Below are 25,501 nucleotides of genomic sequence, written 5' to 3' on the forward strand. Positions count from 1 at the left end.
GTTTTGAAAACAGAAGGGTAAGTGGAGGATGATGTGCAAAGGGAAAATAACACAGATAGTAGCATTGAAAACAAGCCTGTGTATATGTAAAATGTAAGTGTGAAAAGGAAGCCTTTGTAAGTGAGTGCGTGTTACTTTGTTTTAGTGACAATTACAAGTCCTTAAATAAAGCAATACCAACATGAACCACTAGAGGTCAGCAAACCCTTAATAAACACAATCCACATCATAGACTAAATGTTTCAGTGCCTTTTTGACACCTTAAGGATATAGTCGTTTAAAGGACAGCACTACAAATGCTATTGTAATATTATCCATTCCTTTAACCGTGTTTGTAAATTAGAAACCGCTTTGCTACAATGTTTCTTGCGAGCCTTCATAGAGCTCGACACAATTTAGAACCGCATGCGCGTTCTGAAAACAGTTCATTCTGAAAATCAAGCTGCGGATCCTGTTCTCCCCTGGGGCGGGTATTTCTACAGTTCAGATGCGGGCAGTAGCTCTGCGGATAGTTTTGGGATTATTTGCTACGCCTAGAAAAAGGCAACGTTTAACATGCTTGGAGGACTGACGAGGTGCCACTCTAGCAACGGGAAAAATAAATGTCTGTGGTATTTCCGGTAGACCTTTCGCTGTCAACATTGACAAGCAAAGGAACAAGGAAGTTAAAAAGTCGAGGTTTTTACAAGCGATAGTTTATCAATTACTGAGCAGTCACCAGTCTATACTAGAAGCGGTGTACAGGGATATGTCGCGAGGGTGTCATCCTTAATTAGTACAAGAAATCGAGATATTTTTAAAGCGATTACTCGCTACTGACAATAAACTCCTCACCATGAGCGAACCGAGCCGTAGAATGTGTAAAATAGTTCTTCGGATTTTTAGCCAGTTGTTTTGGGTAAGTAAAGTTAGCATCCACTTGCTTTTGTTTCATTTTAATGGCTCACTGTCTAACATTAATGTTTAATTATATACGAAAATACGATACGTGGGGGGGAGGTCATATGCATCATACACACGAGAGCAGTAATACGCAAAAAACACTCATTATCATATAATAGACGTATGTCCCCCCCCCCCCGACACGACACGACACGACACGACACGTCCATCTTGACAGTAAAAATAGACATAATGAAGCGTTCTTACGGTTGTATAAGTTAGTGATCAGCAGATGTGTCAGCCGCACGAAGAGCACAGCGTGTGGTTTTCAAAAACTCTACTGTGCAGAATAAATTATTTTTTTTCTATCGGTAAATATCGTAAATTTCTTCCTGTGCATCGGGACGCAGGACCTTTGCTAAGAAATCGGACTGGCCCGACCATATATGGACTGTAGGCATGTATGCAAAACAAAGTAAACTAATAATAAAACAATAAGTGTGACGACGATCTGGTCAAAAGGCAAACATCAGAGCAGCACAAAGCAAATAAATACAACACAGAAAAAATAAATACATAAATAACACATGAACAAGTACATACACATGCATCAGACAAGAGTGAATTCAGATTCCGATTAAAAACATCCTCCGAAACAAAACTCTGCAGTTTGAATTTGATTTGAAATTCATTCCAGTCATAAGCAGCTGCAAACTGAAATGTATAATGCATTTCATCCAATGAAAATCTTTATAAATATTAAGGAGTGTAACAAGTTACCACAACTGCCAATTATAGTAGACTGAATGAGAAAGAATGTGTATCCTTACACGAGAAGAGATAAACGTTATCACTTAAATACATTTTAGGAAATGTAAACCTGGAGAGGGAGAGGGCTTGTGATGAATGCGGGCTGATGTTAGTCCTTGGTTATTTGGTAAAAAGAGTTTTCTTTTTTTTTTGTTGGTTCATGCAGTGATTTAGAGGACAGACCTTAAATCCCAGTGCATTACAGCAAACGTTTTGAAAAGAGCTTCAAAACAGTCTTTAAAGTTAGAAGTGTAAAAAGTTGTCAGGATGTTAACAATGAAAAGAGAAATTGCAGGTGTGTTATAACACGATGTTTCTTCAGAACCCCGCTACTTACTCTCTAAAAGGATCCCAATTATTCAGCATCAACAGCATGGCTAGGTAACCCATTCCGTGCCCTTACCACTGTGTAAACAAGTCTCCTTCTTTCTGTCTTAAGTCTTGTTTTTTTACTGTCCTCTGGTCCTGGTTTCTGTGTTTAATGTAGTGGCTGGGTTAACTCCTTTTGAATTTTAAAGACTTTCACCAATCTTTCTAATTCTAAGCTAAATATGCCCACATATATTATAATGTGCTGTTGAAAGTCCTTAGCAAGTTTCATCAGACTGTAGTTGGATAAGCGGTTCTGTAGATAAATGTAATAATAGCCTGTGTAGATGGACAGAAAGACAGGCTCCATATAACCTCACAATATGGCACACTCAATAACTTGACAATCTGACTATCGGCTTCATCACAATTATTCAATTGTTTCTCTAGATAAATGCAAATCTCTAACAACCGGTTTCACAGACCTTGATTAGCACTAGTGTTGGACTACCTTACCTACGTTAACATTGGGAAGTTCAAGACTAGTGCTTATCAGGGTCTGTGAAACCAGCCATATAATGACATACAGAAAGACAGTCGGACAGACAGACAAAAGCAGAAGTGGGGTTGTCAGTAGGCCTGGTTAGCAGAAACAGCAATAGAGAAGTATATAAAAACACACCAAATATTAAACGACTAGGGGATTCCAAATTCTGTTATCCTGCGATTAAAATGATACAGTACAATTTGGTAAACAAACATAAACAGTCCATTGATAGAGCAACAGCCCATGGTAAAGCCCAGTGACACGCTGCAATAAAACACTTGACACTGTTAAAAAAACAGAACCTCAAAACAAAGAAACCCCACATGTCTTGCCCAATAGCTGCATCTACAGAGTGTACTTGTACTTGTCCTTGTATCTCACTCGGTGCACCCTGTAGTTAACGCTTAATAAAGTAAGGAATTCAATATTCCAACACTGCAGCTGGTAAAACAGGGAGGTGACATGTGCCTCTGTGATTGTTACTAAGCGGTTTGTTTCCTTGTTTCTATAATTCCAGCTTGCTGCTCTAGTGATAGCCCTAAGTGGTATTTTCCTCCTGATTAATTTCAAGCACTGCCGACTGTTCTTCAAGGACGAATCCATCATCCTTCCAGCACTCCTGGCTGTCGTGGCAGCCTTGTTTCTTCTTGCTGCTGGTATTGCTGGCTGCTGTGCGTCACAGAAAGAATCGCCATGTCTTCAGGGCATTGTAAGTAAAACAATCCATCCAGTGATGTTATTGCTTGAGGACGCATACATTAAATCCCTCTACTTTTAACCTGTAGTAACAAATAATAATCTAATAACATGTAAAGTTTACACTGGAGCTAACCAACCTTTTTGGAGAAGGGGTTGTACATTCTGTGTTCTGTGGCTGAGGTATGCAGCACCTAAAAAGTCACAGTGTCCTATGTGGCTGTCCTCCGCAGTCCTCTACAGTCCTCTGCTGTCCTCCGCAGTCCTCCACTGACCTGCGATTAGATAAATGCAAATGCAGTTAGTGTTGTTTAAAACTTTATTATTCTGGATAGCTAAAAGCCAATAATGAGTTCTTTTAATCAACCACAAAATAAATACATTTTCTAAAAAAGTGCTCAGGACAGGTAATTGCACATAACCTCCTTGATAACTTACCCGCTCTGTGATATTTTATGTTACGTTACCAAACAACCGCTGCCAAACTCAATCCCAACAGAAACCATGGGTAGCTGTTCTTGTGAAGGGCTTCTGATAACTAATTCATTTGGCTTTGAGAAGAGTGTGTGAGGCTTGTGTATTAACATAAGAACATAAGAAAGTTTACAAACGAGAGGAGGCCATTCAGCCCATCTTCCTCGTTTGGTTGTTAGTAGCTTATTGATCCCAGAATCTCATCAAGCAGCTTCTTGAAGGATCCCAGGGTGTCAGCTTCAACAACATTATTGGGGAGTTGGTTCCAGACCCTCACAATTCTGTTAATTGTTGATACACAATAAGTGTGTTCAAAAGGCTTTATTGGGAGAGCACATGGTATGGGGAGAGCAAGAGGGAGAGTGCAGCTGTTTAGTCTTGCTTACAGTCTCCACACGGTGGACAGGATTTTCAACAAATCAACAAAACGTTATGTAGCATTGATCTTGGCATTTTCAAGAGGTCTCTATGCCTATCTCGTTATTATTAATCATGGTAACTGATACATGAAGGGCTGTGTCCACTAACACATGGGTTTTCACTTTCCCTATAACCACATCAACAATACAAGGCCCCTCCCAATCATTTCCCCTTCACTTACCCGCTTCTGATGCCAAATAACATGCCGCCACCTCACACTCCATTGCCGATGGACATGACCTGGCGAGGTGTCCTGGCTGTTGGCACCTGAAACAAATAGGAGGGGCAGAGCGTGGTGTGTCGTACTATACATTAGCTTGTTGCATCGCGTCCCGTGTGAATAGGCCTTCCAGTCTCAATCACGTTTCTCTCTCATTCTCACTTCCTGTATCCCCTACATAAAAGTCAACCCCAGTCAATATACAGGAACCTTAACTGTCGAAATGCAAATGTGCATTGATTCAAACCTGCCATTTAAAGGTGTAGACACCAGTAGTGGCTGCTGGCCAAAAAAAATGGGGAGGCAGAGATACAGTTAAACTGTCACTGGGTCAGCTAGTACAGAGGAGTGGACACTGTCACTGGGTCAGCTAGTACAGAGGAGTGGACACTGTTACTGTGTCAGCTAGTACAGAGGAGTGGACACTGTCACTGTGTCAGCTAGTACAGAGGAGTGGACACTGTCACTGGGTCAGCTAGTACAGAGGAGTGGACACTGTCACTGTGTCAGCTAGTATAGAGGAGTGGACACTGTCACTGTGTCAGCTAGTATAGAGGAGTGGACACTGTCACTGTGTCAGCTAGTACAGAGGAGTGGACACTGTCACTGGGTCAGCTAGTACAGAGGAGTGGACACTGTCACTGGGTCAGCTAGTACAGAGGAGTGGACACTGTCACTGTGTCAGCTAGTACAGAGGAGTGGACACTGTCACTGTGTCAGCTAGTACAGAGGAGTGGACACTGTCACTGTGTCAGCTAGTACAGAGGAGTGGACACTGTCACTGGGTCAGCTAGTACAGAGGAGTGGACACTGTCACTGGGTCAGCTAGTACAGAAGAGTGGACACTGTCACTGTGTCAGCTAGTACAGAGGAGTGGACACTGTCACTGTGTCAGCTAGTATAGAGGAGTGGACACTGTCACTGGGTCAGCTAGTACAGAGGAGTGGACACTGTCACTGGGTCAGCTAGTACAGAGGAGTGGACACTGTCACTGGGTCAGCTAGTACAGAAGAGTGGACACTGTCACTGTGTCAGCTAGTACAGAGGAGTGGACACTGTCACTGTGTCAGCTAGTATAGAGGAGTGGACACTGTCACTGGGTCAGCTAGTACAGAGGAGTGGACACTGTCACTGGGTCAGCTAGTATAGAGGAGTGGACACTGTCACTGGGTCAGCTAGTATAGAGGAGTGGACACTGTCACTGGGTCAGCTAGTACAGAGGAGTGGACACTGTCACTGGGTCAGCTAGTACAGAGGAGTGGACACTGTCACTGGGTCAGCTAGTACAGAGGAGTGGACACTGTCACTGGGTCAGCTAGTACAGAGGAGTGGACACTGTCACTGGGTCAGCTAGTACAGAGGAGTGGACGCTGTCACTGGGTCAGCTAGTACAGAGGAGTGGACGCTGTCACTGGGTCAGCTAGTACAGAGGAGTGGACACTGTCACTGTGTCAGCTAGTACAGAGGAGTGGACACTGTCACTGGGTCAGCTAGTACAGAGGAGTGGACACTGTCACTGGGTCAGCTAGTACAGAAGAGTGGACACTGTCACTGGGTCAGCTAGTACAGAGGAGTGGACACTGTCACTGTGTCAGCTAGTACAGAGGAGTGGACACTGTCACTGTGTCAGCTAGTACAGAGGAGTGGACACTGTCACTGTGTCAGCTAGTACAGAGGAGTGGACACTGTCACTGTGTCAGCTAGTACAGAGGAGTGGACACTGTCACTGTGTCAGCTAGTACAGAGGAGTGGACACTGTCACTGTGTCAGCTAGTACAGAGGAGTGGACACTGTCACTGGGTCAGCTAGTACAGAGGAGTGGACACTATCAAACTGTCACTAGCATTGTGCTTTATTTGTGAATGTCTGCGTAGAGCTGCAGAGCTCAGTTCCCATTTGTTCAGTGCAGCTGAAATGCTGTAGAACCTTCCAAATGTCTCCATTTTTTAGGGTCCTTATTGAAAAATGGGGATCCTTATAAGCTGATCGTGTCTGTCTGTCAGTCACACTGTACCGGATGAACATGATAATGGCCTTAATCACCAGTCTTCACCAAACCTTTGTCATACACCCCTAGCCTGCTGTAGCTGTTTTGGGTTGCATTTGTCTATAATCTGATAAGCTTTTGATTTTATATGAATATTCTGAACTTGTATATGTGCTCATTCATTTTCTTACCTACAGTAAAGCAGTCCACAAGCATTACATCATGACCACTTTACACTGTGAGAATCGCTGCTCGGGGATGCGCTGCCAGAGGCCCTTGGCGGCTGCATGTTCGATGAGAGGCCACAAACAAACATGCAGCGTTTCAGGGAATTCAGCTTCAGACTTTTATTATATCTCATGCGTTCTACATAACTGGGTTCCCTTCTGTAGCAATATCAATCCTATACACATATAGGCGTTGGGCACACTGTCTCAAAGGAGGAACGGAGCAACAAAACACAAGTCCTCCATTTACCAAACTCTCATTAGATTCTCATGCAACCTTTACTTTAGTCTCTCAGGACTAGAGAGCACTCAGAAGTAATTCTAGTCTCTCAGGACTAGAGAGCACTCCGGAGTAATTCTAGTCTCTCTAGGGATTAGAAAGCACTCAGAAGTCCAGTCAACCCTCTTTATACCACCAGGTAAGGGTCATGGGCAAAAACGGGCAATAAGCGAGGGTGGCGTTATAAGGGGGGAGGTATATCACGGGACAAATGTAATTCTAATCTCTTGGGACTAGAGAGCGCTCAGAAGTTATTCTAGTTATACTGTGGTGTAAAACTTTTTGTTTATACACAGGCAGTACACACAGCAGACTACTCTGTAGAGTAAAAAGCCATGGAAAGCTAGTTTGGTGCCATTTGATTTTCACAGCTTTCCTCTTTCCCCTGACCCAGTGTGCTACCCTGTGTAGTCTTTGTAAAAATAACTGAAGAGCAATGTATAGACTGCATATTTACAAGTGTGTTCATAATAATAATTGTACATGTTTACATTTCAATTATATTTTTATCTCATTATTGTTTGTACATTTTAACTAAAATTAATTAATCAACAGTAGTTACCCATATCGCACACATACATTTTTCAACATAATCCAGATTGTTTTGATATTGTAATTTGATATTTGCTCTTTCCTTGTTAACTGTCTCACTGTTTTTCATTGCAGTTTGTGTATTTTCTCATCATCGTGTTTTGCTTGGAAGCCACTGCAGCAGCTTTATCTTATATCAACGTTGAAAAGGTAAATTGAAATTGAAAAGGGGCCATTAACAGATTGGGTTGGAAAACCTTCCCCCAAAACTACTTCAGCTGCTAATATCTCATAAACCATTTCATCAGTGTTATAGAAATGACTTTTCATCTGTCACCAGAGAACTGCCGTATTTGGGTCTCGTGACATTTTTAGTTTCTGGATGATAAATACCTGAAGCTACACAACTATATTCTACGGTTCTTTAAGTTGTATTGTGCAAAACTGATTAATGTCCAAAAGTTAATATATACAGCTGACCCAGTCTCTTATATCAGTTAATATATACAGCTGACCCAGTCTCTTATATCAGTTAATATATACAGCTGACCCAGTCTCTTATATCAGATAATATATACAGCTGACCCAGTCTCTTATATCAGTTAATATATACAGCTGACTCAGTCTCTTATATCAGTTAATATATACAGCTGACCCAGTCTCTTATATCAGTTAATATATACAGCTGACCCAGTCTCTTATATCAGTTAATATATACAGCTGACCCAGTCTCTTATATCAGTTAATATATACAGCTGACCCAGTCTCTTATATCAGTTAATATATACAGCTGACCCAGTCTCTTATATCAGATAATATATACAGCTGACCCAGTCTCTTATATCAGATAATATATACAGCTGACCCAGTCTCTTATATCAGTTAATATGTACAGCTGACCCAGTCTCTTATATCAGATAATATATACAGCTGACCCAGTCTCTTATATCAGATAATATATACACCTGACCCAGTCTCTTATATCAGTTAATATATACAGCTGACCCAGTCTCTTATATCAGATAATATATACACCTGACCCAGTCTCTTATATCAGATAATATATACACCTGACCCAGTCTCTTATATCAGATAATATATACAGCTGACCCAGTCTCTTATATCAGATAATATATACAGCTGACCCAGTCTCTTATATCAGATAATATGTGCAGCTGACAGGGTTGACTGAACATACTGTACATAGTTAATGGGGTGCACTGTACTTCATGCTGTTACCCCATTGTAGTAGAATGTTTCAGCTGCCACAGTATCTCAGAATTATGGTGATGTTTGGTGACCATGACATTGACCTCTGACCTAATATGACTGCCTTATTAAGGTCATGTGACTTTTAAAGAGCCAGTACCCTTGTTGTCTTAATGTTTGGTACACAGCTGTATTATATGGTTCTCCCAGGTCAGTTCCATTACTGGAGTTGTCCAGTAATATTCTAATTGTTTTACTGTTTAAACTTCTGGCCATATAAATTATATAGACCACACATCTTGAGTCTATCCAGTTTATCTAAACAGTGGCTGATCAATCAGAAACCTATTTCCTGAAGTTTTATGTGTTGTTCAAAGAAATGCTATAGGTGTCAAATGTGCAGTTTGGAAATAAGTGGCTATTTTAGAAAGCCTGTATTTGATTTCAGCGTGATATCTGGCACTACACTAGGGTAAAGAAATCTCTGTTCGCTGCTCTTGCTTTCAGAGAGCCTTGCAGTTTGTTTGTCAGTTCAGCCGGTAGGTGAAACTGTCCCCAGCCCTTCAGGGCTGTATTTACTGTCATTAACCAACCTGCTGCTTCCCTTAATGACTGACATGCAGAGAGTAAAATGCTTTGACCCCAAAGACACTGACCTAGGAAGTGCAACATATTTCCTTTAACCTAGATGTCATTGTATTATGAGTGGTTTTGCTGTAACATGTTTAAAGGTCTCTAACATGCACAGCAGTTGATATTTATGAAATTATTTTGTTAGCTGCAATCACCTTAATACATCTCAGGTGGCACAGTGTATATTCTGTGATTCTCTCAATACTTTTCCATTATAAGGTGTCAAGTAAATATGAACTATTTCTGTGTCATATATTTTAACCTCTGGCCATATCAATGGTGCAGATCTTTAGAAATCATATGGGAACATAGGCAATTCCTCTTACATTTTGCCACTGTTAACAAAGTGGTAATCTGTTAGCTGCCCCTAACCTGGTTTTAATCATTGGCCCTAACCATGTGAATGGCCGCTGGAAGCCTGTATTGAGAATGTGAATCATGTTTTTGTTGAGGTGTCCTTGCAGCATCGGGACAGACAGGGTTTCTGGTTAGATAGATGGACTGGTTTCCTCTTTTCTTTGGAGGTGCCCACTTTCTTAAATGCTGTTTGCTCTCTCTGGAACAATGTTTGCCAAGAGTAATTGTAAAATACTCCTCACGATATTTAATTGTACGCTGCTGATATTGTATTTTGCATCCCTTTAATAATAATCAATCAATTCCTAATCAGTTAACAGAACAAATAATCATTTACAATGGTGATCTGGTGGAGACTCTGCTCAGACTACAGAAAGAAAACCTCCAATTGGCATCCACAAAACATAAACATCTACATATATAGCAATTCCACCAGAAGTAAAAAAATACATCCAATTATTCGATAATCCATTCAACCTGTCATATAAAAATAAGAAGTTCAATTTGAGTCATGTATTGGATCAGTCAGGGGCGATGTGACATGGCTGATTGGTGTAAAAGCAATGCCTGTATTGTGTTAAATGCCTGTCTCTGTTCTAGATGGGATCAGAGCTGGCTCCGTTTGAGAGGGTCTTTCACCAGTACAACGACAGCAGCAAGGACCCTGACACACAGGCTGTGGATTTCTTACAAAAAGAGGTATGCCATTTTAAATACTGACTTTTAATATGCACATTTAAAATGTGGTGCTTGGATTTTCGTACAAGTACTTTGTAAGGTTGAAATGAGAAATGTGGGTGTCATTTTTGATCCAGATCTTTTATTCGAACATTAGGAATGCAACTGAAGTGTTAAACTAAGAAGTTCTCTTTCACTGCTGGGTGCTCAGAGACTGATGCCTGCTTTTATAACATCTAGGATGATCCAGTAGAGAGTTGAGTGGGGCTGGTGTATTTTTTGAATGAAAAAGTAGCAGGGTTCTGAAAGTTATAGTGTGATACATCCCCATGTGTTGCTACAACTGTTTAAATAACATGCCTGTAATTTTTCTTTTCATTGTTAAAATCCTGACAACTTACACAAAGCTCTTTTCAAAATGTCTGCTCTAGTGCACTGGGGTTTGAGAATTGTCCTCTAAATCACTGTAGGAAGAGCGATTTAATAAATAAATAACAAGTGCTCTGGCTTTTCTGTTCCGTATCACATCATGGATCGATAATGCTGTGTTACCAGTTTGACAATGTGAGCAATAATCCTTACACTGTCAGTGCACTAGAGCAGTCATTTTGAAAAGAGCTTTGAAACAGACTTTAAAGTTTTTAAGTGTAAAAAGTTGTTAGGATAAAAAATTCCAGGCACGTTATTTAAACAGTTGTAGCAACACCTGGGGACGTGTAACGCTATATTTTCAGAACCCGCTAGTTACTCTTTAAGCTATATCATAGAAATAAATGAAAATAACTTGAAGTGCATATGCCTGTATTTCCTTTATTTTTCATATGATGTAGTTTGTATTTTTAGGAAAAGTTTGCAGTGTGGCCCCCAGTAAGTTTTTGAGAACCACTACTATAGGGTGATATTTGACTTGAAACTGGTTTGCCACGGATTACTACTGAAATCAATGTTTCACCAGCAGGTGTCACACGCTGAAGATCAGGTCACTATAGAAGGCCATCTTCTAAAGCGAAATCATATAAAATAATTTGAACATACAGGAAATTAAACTAAATCCAATGAAGTACAGAACACTAAATGTGGACCAATGCACAGAAAGTTCAACGTTAAACTTTCCAAATCCTGATCTTAATCAAAAACATACAAATAACCAAATATTTCCGACTGTTTGTGGCAAACAGGATATGTTCATTATACTTTAGCTTAATGCGTTATCGTTCTGATCAGTAAAAAACAAAATAAAACACAAAAAAACATATAGAATAATATATGGGCTGCCGGCATTACGAGAAGATATTTCATCAAGGGTTTCTGTGACATCATAAACCGCGAGAGCGAAGCTCGAGTAGTTAATGATGGCACAGAAACCCGAGATCATTGGTCTGATAGAGCAGTGGTTCTCAGACTTGGGGGAGTGGACTGTATCCTGAGGGGGTGTTAAAAGGTTCAGGATTTGTATTTACTATACTGGGCTTTATTGGCTGTTTTGTTAATACTTCCGCCAATCAGAGGGTTGCATACAGTACTCTGAGCAACCCCCCCACCCCCGTCAGACTGGTATACAGAACATGTTAAAGAAGCGCTGGATGAGGGGAATAACGTGTCGGATATCAAAGTGATGAAGCCAAGTGCTTGAAAACATTGAAAGTAATGTGGAAAATGTGGAATTGATGATGTGATTAGAAAGTAACCCAGAGGCAGTGTAAACTGCCTGCAGCTGGAGTAGGACTGTTCTTTTTTGTTAAGCATTTTTGTGTGTGTGTTTTTTTTTTTTTTTTTACAAGGGTTTAATTAAGTATCAGCCAGAATTGTTTGTGTCAGACTTGTTGAAAGTCTGTAACAAAATGGTTGATTGTTATTGTCGAAACGTTGTAGATACGACTGTTAGTGCAGTCATCGCAAAGTCCATAAGCAAAACGTGAAAATAAATTAAGTTTTGCACTGTATAAAACTGAGCTGATTTTGCCAGTGCTTGCTCGTCTATTAACCAGTTTGAAATGATTTCGAAGCAAATAAAGGTATTTTCATTTTGGCTTTATTGTTAAAGATTTTACACGTGGCAATACTGGCCTAGTACTATTACAGCATGGTAGTACTGTGATTGTTCCACTGTGTAATGTTGTGAACTACAGGTGCAGCAACTAATCGATGCATCACCTATTGATCATCTGCCCTTAAATTTCCCGAACTTCGATTACATATTGGTGAATCGATGCATCAAATTAGAACCTAGTTTGAAGTCTCCTGTTTGCCGGTTTGCATTAAAACCGTGAGTGTGTGAGAGTGTGCTTCTTTTAGTGCTAGTACGGTAGATTAGCGCGTTGCTAGGATACACACTTTAGGCCTCTGTATTCGCGTTGGACAAGCCAAATCAGAAGTAAGGCCTGTTGTATTCACGTTTTCTTGATTTAAAAATTAAGGCAGTACGGTTTTTTTTTGTTTGTTTGTTTGTTTTCAATCTATTGAATCTACCGATTTTACCTTATTATGTTTCAAAGCATGTTGTGTTTGGATTATATGGCAATATTCTATAAAAAAGAAGCTGAATTTAGTACGATAGTTAAATTAGTCAGGATTTGTGAGATTAATTCAAATGTTTTGCTTTGCTTTTGGACATAAAATGTTAACAGTAATGAACAACCATAGTTCAGACAGAAATGACTTCTGTTAAAATATAGTATTTTTTTTATTATTATTATTACTATGTTAAAGGGACATCTGATGCGGACGCACGCATATTCTTTTCAGCTGTTAAAAACTCAAGTCCTTTGATTTTGTAATCGGAAGTGTTCTAATTTGAATATAAATGGTGCCTTTTTGTTTAACTATTATGCACAACAGTGGTTTTAGTTATTGGATCGTTAAACTTTTAATACAACCTTGCAGCCCTTATTAAAATGACCGTGGTAATATTAAACTATCATCAAATGCTTATTAATAAATAAGAAAAGTAAGTCGCAGTTAGTTAAGTAAGCAGTAACCCACGACAGGATTACCGCACACCTTGGAGTGGGTTATTTCACTTAGAAAAGGCTCTGTTTATTAAAACAAAAAACAATAACATTTTAAACTTTTAAATGAAGTTTTATGTAATGCATCCTCTTCCGCCAGATCAATTTGCATAATTTGACTACAACAATCGGAGACTGCAAGAATTCAATACATGTTTTAGGAGTAGGGTTAGGGTGATTCAATACATGTTTCAGGAGTAAATAAGGACCATTTTTACAGTCAGAGTTGACCCTGCCTCTGACCTCTTCTAAAGTATTTTCAGAAGGTTTATGCCCAGGGTGCAACTGTGATGGCAAATATCATTTTTAAGTAAAAATACTTTATCATGCTTACTTCAGTCTGGCGACACCAACCCCAGGGTTACTAGAGACAGATATATGATAAGTTTTGCCTCACAGCCTCAATTATAACCTCACAGCCTCAATTATATAATGCACTGTGTGCAACGATAATGAACACAAATTAAGCACATGCAACCCCGAGGCAGAGCGCTTGTTTCGGTTCCTTTAATTGATCCATTGTGTGCATTTTTAGTTATCAAGCTGTTGTTTTTGTTCATAGCTCCATTGCTGCGGAGTGCATGGCTTCCAGGACTGGCAGACAAGCCCATGGTTTAATGAGAGCGGGCACACCAGGGTACCACTCAGCTGCTGCAACTCGACCTTCACCAACTGCACCGGAAGTGTTGACCAGCCGGAACTTCTCTTTACAAAGGTACCCAGGATTACCATGCTGGGGATTGAGTCCTGTCAACTAAAGGGATAGTAGCTAACAAAACAATTTGATGACTCTGACCTTGCTTTCATTATATATGTCTCAAATGTGCAGTTTTGAAAGAAACATGCATTGCAATTTCATTTGAAGCAACTTGTAACACACTAGGATAAAGACAGTTCTCAGTTTGCTTGCCTTGTCTTTCAGGAAGTCTGCTTCTGCTTTACTTCCTAGGTCATTTCACCCCAGCAGTGTCTTTGAGTCTGTGGCTGCAAAGAATGTCATTTCTGGTTACTGACTGGAAAGGCGGCACTGAAGGGGTGGGGACCATTTCACTCTAAAGGTTAAATGACCTAGGAAGTGCAAGACATCTGAAGGCAAACAGATTTCTTTCGCAGTGGTGTAATAACATGATATAAAATGAAAATGTATGTTTGCTAAAACGTGTTAATTTCAAAACTGCACATTTGAGAATCCCTTCTTAGCATTAGCAACATGATCAGTGGTTCCCCATCTTCTCTTGTGTTGAACATCTGTTGGATGGTCCTGCTTTCTTCGGGACTTTGAAGGTGATTCAGTATTAGGAAGCAACAGCAACTCTTGTGTAGTATTTCAAAAATAGCTGCATTATAGTAAGCAAAGGGATCTTTAACACAACAACAAGGACCAGTGATCAGGTTGCCAGTTCTAATAAGATGTTAGACATTCATTTTCAGGTTTTTGTCTTGCACAGTTTAAAGGGGGTAATATTGCTTGTGCTAATATAATACAATGGATTTCAATGATTTGGTTTGTGTTGTTCTACCAGGGCTGCCAGGGGAAGCTGGAAGATGTTCTGTCGTTCATTCTGCATTTAATACTCTGGTCTTCGGTGGGTGCAGCTGGGATTCAGGTCAGTGCTATTAGAATTTCCTTTTAAACATCAGGTTTCCCTGATAACCCTATGCAATAGGCAGACTTAGGACTCGAGTTGAAGCTGACACCCTGGGATCCTTCAAGAAGCTGCTTGATGAGATTCTGGGATCAATAAGCTACTAACAACCAAACGAGCAAGATGGGCTGAATGGCCTCCTCTCGTTTGTAAACTTTTCTGAAATCAAATGAACTGAAGAACAATCTCGTAAGTGAATCATTGTATTACAAACTTAATAAAAGTGTGAATGCAATGAAAGTGAAACATCACGTTTCTGTTTTTCAAAACAAATAATACAAATACAGTCAGCACTCACATATCCCACCCTATACAATTTTGACTTTAGTGACGGTTAAACGCATGTGACGCATATCTGATTATTTCATTTTGGCCCGTTCCAACCCTTGTCCTTTTTTCAGGGAACAAAAAAATGATACAATATCAAAAATACTGTGTTTTAAAATAAGCAGGCTTCCATTTAGATGTACTGTATTGTTGGTACAATACTATATTTTCAACAGAAGTAAGTAATTCAGAACGATATGATAATGAAAATATCACCTGCCAAAAGAGACGACACATGGATTGTAATACAGTACATACTTTTAAATCTGATACGTATTGTAGCAGTACGTAAAATTCCCTGTTAACGACCCAACAACATTAAATCAAAATGTTACCCGTGCACAGAACTGCATACAACCTAAAAGATCATGCAATTTAGCAAAAGATTAAAAAGAAAAAAAAAATGCAGAATTAAAACAGTATCCAAAGTTGCAGAATATAGTGCTCGATAAGGCCCTAGTGTCACAGTTCACTTGCAAATGAAAATGCACAAAAACAACTAAAGATCACAGATTTTAAAAAAAATACATTACAGTATCTAAAACTGTTTAATGATTAACTGTTACATTACCGTAGCTTGTCGCTTCGCTTTGTTTTGGCTGCATTTTCGTCAGGTGAGACTGGAGGGAGCGCTGTGTAACTGTACTGGGTCTCACTATTTACTGCAAAAAAAACCACACAAAAAAACACAAACTGTAAAATATTAAGTAAAATACAACAAAGATATAATTAAAGATAAAGATAACATATAAAGAAATCGCCACTGTTGCGCATATTCATGAGCAGCCAAGACTGGGGCGTGGTTTGGTAGTGGGTAGTTTTATTGTCTGTATCTATTAATTAATCAGACTGATTTGGCAGATTTTCAAATAAATTGTAACATTGAAGAGATGGGCTTTGTATCACAAAACTGGTGGGAAATCACGTGTGACGAGTATGTGCATTCATTTGTTATATATATATACATATATATATGTGTGTGTGTATATATATATATATATATATATATATATATATATATATATATATATATATATAATGGGGATTGATTTTATTCTTAATATAAGGGCGGTAAAACGCGACTGTATCAGAGTAACGGATATCCGAGTGCTCACTGTAATACTAAATGTACTATTTAAGAACACAGTATATATACAGTTCCGGCAATGTCTAAATTAGATTGGCAGATTTTACCCAAATTGAAGTCAAAATAGATGCTGTAGTTAGAGGTGAAAGTAATTTTAATTTCTTACCAGTGTAGTGTCATTTTCAGGTAAGTGTTAAAAAGTGGTACTCAGCACACTGCGCTTGCTCACACATTACTAAACAACTTCCTCTATGAAAGCAGGGAAGTGCCCATTCAAATCTGGTATGTTATGCTTTTTTTAAATTGAATTTATCATATTTTCCAGTTTTTTACATTGTTTTTAATGGAATTTAATGTAATTTTTCCACCATTATGAAAATAGTATGTGAATATTTATCATATGCAATACGTTGGGTCGTGTACATTTTTTTTACTTGTACAACTTTGCGGTGGACTTCTCGTGAATTGTTTTTTTCTTTTAGAGAAATTGATTGTCTGTTTACAGTTTAAGTTTGCAAAAAAATAATATGTAATTAATGGAAAATGTACCTCTTGTTGACAATAGGAAAATACCCATCAGATCGCAATTGATTGCACCTGTACCGAAATCTGACAGCTTCTATCAAAGTGAAAAACAACATCCACAAACTTGAACTTGAAACTTATCTATAAACTTCAGGTACATTCAAACAGTATTCCAATTAGTAAAGAAAAGAAGATAGTGACAGACAAGTTGTAAAGACATGCACATAGAATAATCTAGCTAGAAAAAATAAATCAAATTCATTTTCTTTTGTATTTTTTTTATTTTCATTTTTCCTGAGGGATATCAGACAACGTCCGTTAGGTAAACAGTTCTCTCACTGCCTCTCTACTACCTCTAGTTTAATTAAAATTGATATGAGTTTGTTTCAAGGACTCGGACTCGAGACTCGAAGTCTAGGACTCATGACTCGGACTTGGACTCAAATGATTCAGACTCGTACTCGAGGTTTGAGGACTCGACTACAAAGTCTGGCAATTGCATACATAACTGGTCAAAACATAGAAAGCAGCAAGCACTTGTAAGAGGAGAAACTTCTAGTTGAGGCCCTGTACTTAGTGGGGTGCCGCAGGGATCCTTGCTTGGACCCCAGTTGTTTCTTATCTATATTGGTGGCTAATTGCAGAATGCACTGGAGAGATGACTCGGTTCTAGTCTCCACATTACAAAAAGGAGACTGTGGCCCTGGAGAGAGTCCAGACTGAGGAGTAACCAGACTAATCCCAGGTCTTAAAGGAATGAGCTCTGCAGATAGGTTAAGAAACGGATTAAGCCTAGGACAAAGAAGAATTAGAGGAGACTCGATTGACGTCTTTAAAATCTTCAAGAGTTGTCAAAGTTAACACTAACCAGCACAGAAATCAGACCCTAACCAGGACCAGAGAACACACTGGGTGAGGGGATGGGCTGTCTAGCCATGTTGTTGATTCTCAATCACTGGGATCCTTTAAGACTGAGCTTGAGTTTTGAGATCAATCAGCTACAAGGAACTGTAACGTGTCTTCTAAAGATAATTGTTCACACTCCTTTTCTTTTTCTGGCAGGTTGTGGGGCTCGTCAGTGTGTCTTTACTAATGAAAGAATCCCCGCTGCAAGAATATCGAATCTTAGACAGAGATCCCTTTTCCTAAATCATGGTGAACGCAGAGACAGCATCGTCCTTCATCCCTTCAAACACAATGGCGATGTGTATCATGAGGAAGTGATGTAAATGTGTTTAAAATAAGTTTCAAATTACTGTATATTATTGGGCTTTCATCATGCTACAACCCACTGATTCCTGCTGGCTTGTGTGGTTTGTCTTTATGCAGGATATAAAACAGGAATTAGGGTCTGCTGCTCGTATATTTTAAGCAGGGACATGCTGCTGACCTACCTGTGAGGTTAAGTTCATTCCTTAAAGACTTGGTTCTCAAATTCTCAAATATAACTGTTGATTTTAAATGTGTATGTCCTTCCAGTACTACTCATAAAAGACAATACTCAAAGCTTCTAAGACTTTATTCTTGTGATAACCAGGAATTTAAAGTGTTCAGGACCCCCTGCAGTGTTTACAAGAAACACAGTACTTTACCACTGCTGTATCTCGTGTTGTCATCATAATAATGATTGTTCCGATATATAATCATTCACACGTCACAGGTGAATAAACTAGGGAGTTAGTTTTTCAACTTTTACTCGGTCGCCAGGAGAAAGCGCAGTGTATCCAGTTCATGCTCCCTCCTGCAACAATGAGCTGATTGAAATGAGTGTGTATTGTGGGAACAGAAAACCAGCATTGTTGCAGGAGGGAGCGTAATCTGGGTACACTGCGATCCTTAGAAGACATTTGTTTTTCTCCTGGCGAATGCTCCCACGTGAATGTTGAAGTGTATTGGCCATTTGATTTATGTGTGATTAAGAGTGGGCAATATGTTTAAAAAATATAACCCTGCGATACGGACAGCACGTAACGTCTTGTAAACTTGCAGGGTGTTCTGCAACGCTTAAAAAAAAAAAAAAAAAAAAAAAAAAGGCGAGGATATAACAGGAACCTAATGTTTGTTATTAGTATCTATATTTATTGCTGTTTTTCCTTTTTTCAAGAACCCTTTTATAGTTTGTAATGCTTGAACAGTTCTTCCGTGTAAATTTCTTTCACATGTTGTCGTTTGTTGCCATGCATACTAATTGTTCCAGCTTCTGATTGTGGCAGAGTGGGGTGAGGAAAATATTTTTCTTATCTTTTGGGGACAAAAAGACTAAACCCACTAGGACCCTGTTCACATCACTGGGCCGGCCCAGTTAGACCTGCAACCCCGTTCACATTTGCATTTTTAAGGTGCCTTTGCACGTTCACATATGTAACTGAAAAGCAAGCCTAAAATGTGGCAAACTGATTTTTTGTTTTATTTTTATGGAAGGCTAGACTGCACAGAATGGAAGTTACCTGATATACAGTAATCCTTTTGTAGCAGATGTTTCTTATTAATATTTTTTTCAGTGCATCACAGTAACAATTTTATGGTATATATTAAAAAAAAAAACTATTGACTATTTTGACGGTGACGGTCCGAGCTTACCCCCATCCACAATCACATTATTCTCTTAAGAACACAGAGGTATTTAGAATACGGGAAACGGCAACTTGATAGTGTTGACAGATATAAATATTTATTTTCATAACGGATACTTCACTGAGATTGCAAAGGTTGTACACAGTGACTGACATTCACAAGACAAACTCACTGACCACCTAATAGTACTACTGCTCCCTCCTTAGGAAAGACACGGCATTAAATAATGTTAAATACATTACACGTGTTTCTTCTCATGTATACGTATTTGTTTAATCTGCATGAATACCGTCTCTGTTTCCAAACGCGATTGTTAAACTATTCTGTTGTTTACTCGTTATTATTATTCTCTAGTCCCTAACCATTACCAGTAAAGACTGATCATTAGCATTACCCCTTCTCTTGGAAGACTGTCAAACATATGGCTTAACAAAACCCTTGTCCCACAAATGACAACTTCATTAAGGGAATCGCCCTAATCTAAATACAGCAATACGCCGTCACATATTGAATACACATTGCTCAACAACATGCACAATACATAGTAATAGTGCATCAACAATCTTAATATTTGTGGATGAGAACAGTATTTTGTGTGTGTAAATGCAAGCAGCTAAAATAAATGATCTGCATTTGAATGTAAAGATGCACTCTTCTGCTGTGTATATTGTTGCATGCAAAATAAACAATGGTGGCTGAATATGCCAAGTCACCAGCATTATTGATCATTATTGAGATCCACAATCCTGCAGTTTTTATATTTATCGCTTATTTACTAAATAACAGGAAATGTAATTGTGACAAATTAAGCATAATTATGAATGCACTGCAGCTCGTATATTGTGAAAGAAACAACCTGAACGTTAACCTGCTAGATTTGTATTGATTTAATATTTATATAATTAAAGTTGTATGATGTAGAAATAATTACCCTTCAATACTGATCCTCTGCCGTCTTGCCTAGCACAGCATTCTGTTTACCTTACCTTTTCTTTTTTGGAGCGTTCACATATGAGGCCCTAGGCCGCCTCAGATCGCAAGGCCTAGGTTTTTATTCCATAATATATATTTTTTTTGTTCCATAAATCAGACACCGCAGGTAATTTATGCTGATTTGGATGTTCTCTGTTAAATCGGGCTGCCACACCCCATCAATCTAAATTCACACCTGAAACAAACAGACACACAACCAATATTAACAAGTATGTCTGTGATGCCTGTCTTATGGGAACTCCTGCGTAAATGTATCAAGTTTGTAAGTGGAACTTGTCTGCAGTTATGATATTTGTTTCACTGTGTACAAAATTCACAAACGGTGACACTCTGGGATTATTTTTTACAATCTGCAATAAGATACCAAAATTATAATTAGAGCAATAGAAACTTTCACACATACCCATGGTATTGTGACAAGAATATATCCATAACTGTAAATCACTCAATAGTGATAAATGTATAAATACTAAAATAATGATTTTTTGTGAAAAAGGCAACTAATTTAAAAGTTTGTCTAGAATGTAAGTTTTTTTTTTTTTTTTTTTAAATATGTACTTCCACACTCCACAACTCTGGTTTAAGCTTTACTAGATATTTTCTCTTTACTTTTTGTCTTTACTTTTAGATGCTGCATCCAAATTTCCTTTATTAATGTGTTTTTTTTTTTTGTGTGTGTTTTGTTTTTTTACAAATATTTTCTCTACCTCATTGATCTTAATAAATCATCTGAATATTCTGTTATGGTACTTCTAATTATGTTTCAGACAAGTTATGTAACATCTCCTACTGATAATGCAACATATATATATATATATATATATATATATATATATATATATATATATATATATATATATAGTACTGTGCAAACGTTTTAGGCAGGTGTGAAAAAATGCTGTAAAGTAAGAATGCTTTCAAAAATAGACATGTTAATAGTTTATATTTATCAATTAACAAAATGCAAAGTGAGTGAACAGAAGAAAAATCTACATCAAATCAATATTTGGTGTGACCACCCTTTGCTTTCAAAACAGCATCAATTCTTCTAGGTACACTTGCACACAGTTTTTGAAGGAACTCGGCAGGTAGGTTGGCCCAAACATCTTGGAGAACTAACCACAGTTCTTCTGTGGATTTAGGCAGCCTCAGTTGCTTCTCTCTCTTCATGTAATCCCAGACAGACTCGATGATGTTGAGATCAGGGCTCTGTGGGGGCCATACCATCACTTCCAGGACTCCTTGTTCTTCTTTACGCTGAAGATAGTTCTTAATGACTTTCGCTGTATGTTTGGGGTCGTTGTCATGCTGAATAAATTTGGGGCCAATCAGATGCCTCCCTGATGGTATTGCATGATGGATAAGTATCTGCCTGTACTTCTCAGCATTGAGGAGACCATTAATTCTGACCAAATCCCCAACTCCATTTGCAGAAATGCAGCCCCAACTTGCAAGGAACCTCCACCATGCTTCACTGTTGCCTGCAGACACTCGTTCGTGTACCGCTCTCCAGCCCTTCGGCAAACAAACTACCTTCTGCTACAGCCAAATATTTCAAATTTTGACTCATCAGTCCATTTTTCTGCACCCTAGTTCCTGTGTTTTCGTAGTTTTTCATAGTTGAGTCGCTTGGCCTTGTTTCCACGTCGGAGGTATGGCTTTTTGGCCGCAAGTCTTCCATGAAGGCCACTTCTGACCAGACTTCTCCGGACAGTAGATGAGTGTACCAGGGTCCCACTGTTTTCTGCCAATTCTGAGCTGATGGCACTGCTGGACATCTTCCGATTCTGAAGGGAAGTAAGCATGATGTGTCTTTCATCTGCTGCAGTAAGTTTCCTTGGCCAACCACTGCGTCTACGGTCCTCAACGTTGCCCGCTTCTTTGTGCTTCTTCAAAAGAGCTTGGACAGCACATCTGGAAACCCCTGTCTGCCTTGAAATTTCTGCCTGGGAGAGACCTTACTGATGCAGTATAACTACCTTGTGTCTTGTTGCTGTGCTCAGTCTTGCCATGGTGTATGACTTTTGACAATAAACTGTCTTCAGCAACCTCACCTTGTTAGCTGAGTTTGGCTGTTCCTCACCCAGTTTTAGTCCTCCTACACAGCTGTTTCTGTTTCAGTTAATGATTGTGTTTCAACCTACATATTGAATTGATGATCATTAGCACCTGTTTGGTATAATTGTTTAATCATACACCTGACTATATGCCTACAAAATCCCTGACTTTGTGCAAGTGTACCTAGAATTGATGCTGTTTTGAAGGCAAAGGGTGGTCACACCAAATATGGATTTGATTTAGATTTTTCTTCTGTTCACTCACTTTGCATTTAGTTAATTGATGAATATAATCTATTAACATGTCTATTTTTGAAAGCATTCTTACTTTACAGCATTTTTTCACACCTGCCTAAAACTTTTGCACAGTACTATATATATATATGTACTTTGCATGTAATCTGTATTAAATATGAATTGGATATTCTGTCACAAATTACTGTTTTCTTTCTTTCTATCTAGCTGTCTATCCTCTTAGAAGGCTTTATAAGCAAAACAAAAAAAAGTTCTCCATCCATCATTTTTACACCTCCAGCAATCTCTCAATCTCTCTCTCTCTCTCTCTCTCTCTCTCTCTCTCTCTCTCTAGATATATACAGTTGTAGTCAAAAGTTTCCATAACCCATTGGAAATTTATAAGTTTTAGAAATTTCTCGAAAACAAAGAATTTTAGGAAAAATCTTTTGCAGCAAAAGTTTTGCTTTTGTGGATAAGGAAAAAAAGTTACAAGAAATAGATGTCTACAATTAATTATTTCAGCAATTTTCTTTGCAAAACTCCAAAAATGCTAATTCAGAAGTGTTCATACCCTTTGGTGCTATGATAGTATTGTCTACAAGGTGCTAAAATTTCAATATGATAATGCAGAAGCTAATTCTAGAAAAGTCTAGTAAATGCTGGATGGTAGGTGAACATTCTTAGAGAGTATAAAAGGGTTAGGCATAGGATGATTGCTGTCATATATTGGAAAAAATAAATAGCTATATGAAGAAATGATTTATTGTCATAAAGCTGGAGAAGGATACAAGATGTCCAAGCATTTCAGTATCCCAATTTCAACTATTGTTTCTATTATCAAGAAGTACAAGACTCATGGTACTGTCACAACACTCCCTCGGTCTGGAAGAAAGGTTCTTTCACCAAGAACAAGTAGAAGAATTGTGAAGAAGGTTAATAATTAATCTGAGACTGCCAAAGATATTCAAAGTGAATTGGCTGCAAGTGGGACTGGGGTTTCCATTTCAACCATAGGTCGAGTATTGCATGGTGAAGGTCTCAATGGTTGCAGGCCAAGGGCAAAGCCACTCTTCGGAAAACGTCACAAAGAGAATCGTTTAAAGTTTGCAAAACAGCATTTAAATGATGGATACGAGTTGTGGTCAAAGGTTTTGAGGAGTGATAAAACAAAAATTGAGTCGGAATGAATACTTTTGAATTTAAAAAAAAAAAATGCTGAAATAATTTAAAATACAACTCGACATTTCAAATTGGGAGAAAAACAGAGTAAAAATCAATTGCCAACTACTAAATTAATTATATATAAATAAATAAATAAACCAACCAACCATAAGGCTCATTCTACCACATATACTGTTCCCTCAATGGCTGCTTCCAGGGACATTCCTATCCAGAAATCTGCAGGGCTGCTACCTGGAAGTCAGCACACATCTGTACCTCCCATTACCATATCGACCTTGAGTTACGCTGGGATGCTTGTCTTGCAGCCTTGGTTCTGCATCTCTATTTCTTGTAACTTATTTTCCTCATCCACAAAAGCAAAACTTTTGATAAAAAGATTTTTCCAATAATTATTTGTTTTAGAGAAATTTCTAGAAATGATACAACAGCATATATATCTGTGTGACAGGGTGCTTGTGTCACATGTGTGGGTAACCGCTCCTTGGGCAATACAGAGAGACATGCAGGTGGAGTTGAAACTCCGGCACAGACAGGATTTATTAATACAAAACAAAGTAAATAAATAAAGGGGTCATGTGACGTTACCAGCCATGGTAATGCACAGAGGACACATACAGCAAGCTGTACAAAAAGGCAAAATAAAACACAGTACAAAAACTACAAATAAAAGGAGCCACACAGGGCTAGCGCTAGCCTGTTATAAATAAGGCGTGACGCTCTGGGAGCTGGCTACACTACGTAACCCTTGCTATACATTACTTGGGATAACTATCCCCGAAACTAACCTACTTATGAGACAGCCTTGGCTGGGCATTGCCTTCACAAGCACTGCTTGAAGTTTCAGTGTTGCGTAGCTGTCGTTCCTGCAGCGCTGACTCTCTCCTCAGTATATGCAGCTTCCCTTCTGTAGCATGGCGTTGCAGTCGCCCAGAACCATCTCCACCCGATGTTTTTAAACCGACGGACACTCGGTCAAGACCCGTCCATCTGCTGATTGAGGACTGGCACAGCCAATCATCCACTGCCCCTCCTCTCAACCAAACCCAGCAGGCAGCAAAGTCTCAAACGAGCTCCCGTCTGTAAACAATCAATTAATCAAACAAGTAAACTCCAAAATACACACACAATAAACCAATTTCCCCATATAAATTACACCAACACTAATTTCCACATGTGCAGGGCAATCGCCCTGCTACAATCTGAAACAAAAACACACTGGAAATGTGAAAAAACACCAAGTAATCAAAAGTGCCCAGCCATTTAAAGTAGAGATATCAAAAACACAAGACAAGTTTCAAGAAACCATTGGGGCAACCTTGCCCAACACAAAGCAAATAGGCACAACTGTAAAACCGATGGGGGACAAGGTTGCCCCAATTGTTTCTACCAACTTGGCTTGTGTTATTCAGGCACAATAAACGTGGATCAAACGCCTGAAAAACACAAGCCAAGTTAGTAGAAACAATTGGGGCAACCTTGACCCCCACCGGTTTTACAGTTGTTCCTATTTGCTTTATGCTGGGCAAGGTTGTCCCAATGGTTTCTTGAAACTTGGCATTTTTTCACATTTATTTCCAATGTGTTTTTGTTTCATACTGTAAAACT

The 25,501-nt window shown here is 38.8% G+C and overlaps 1 protein-coding gene across 2 annotated transcripts; it reads left to right on the plus strand.

The window, feature by feature from the left end:
• The first annotated feature begins 298 nt into the window (after positions 1–298).
• Positions 299–21,159, plus strand: LOC117966323 (tetraspanin-3-like). Of its 2 annotated transcripts, XR_009319834.1 has the most exons (8): positions 299–898; positions 3,066–3,257; positions 7,519–7,593; positions 10,183–10,281; positions 13,831–13,983; positions 14,792–14,875; positions 16,894–17,007; positions 17,916–21,159. XR_009319834.1 is itself a non-coding variant. In XM_059014161.1 (7 exons), exons 1-7 carry the CDS (start codon positions 836–838, stop codon positions 18,000–18,002), a joined length of 753 nt encoding a protein of 250 aa, XP_058870144.1. In that variant the 5' UTR covers positions 307–835; the 3' UTR covers positions 18,003–21,159. The 2 variants fall into 2 exon arrangements, 1 of the variants encoding a protein (XP_058870144.1); XM_059014161.1 differs by lacking the exon at positions 16,894–17,007 and having other exon boundaries at positions 307–898.
• The last annotated feature ends 4,342 nt before the right edge of the window (positions 21,160–25,501 follow it).

This window comes from Acipenser ruthenus, chromosome 47, assembly GCF_902713425.1.
Source record: "Acipenser ruthenus chromosome 47, fAciRut3.2 maternal haplotype, whole genome shotgun sequence".
Taxonomy (NCBI): Eukaryota; Metazoa; Chordata; class Actinopteri; order Acipenseriformes; family Acipenseridae; genus Acipenser; species Acipenser ruthenus.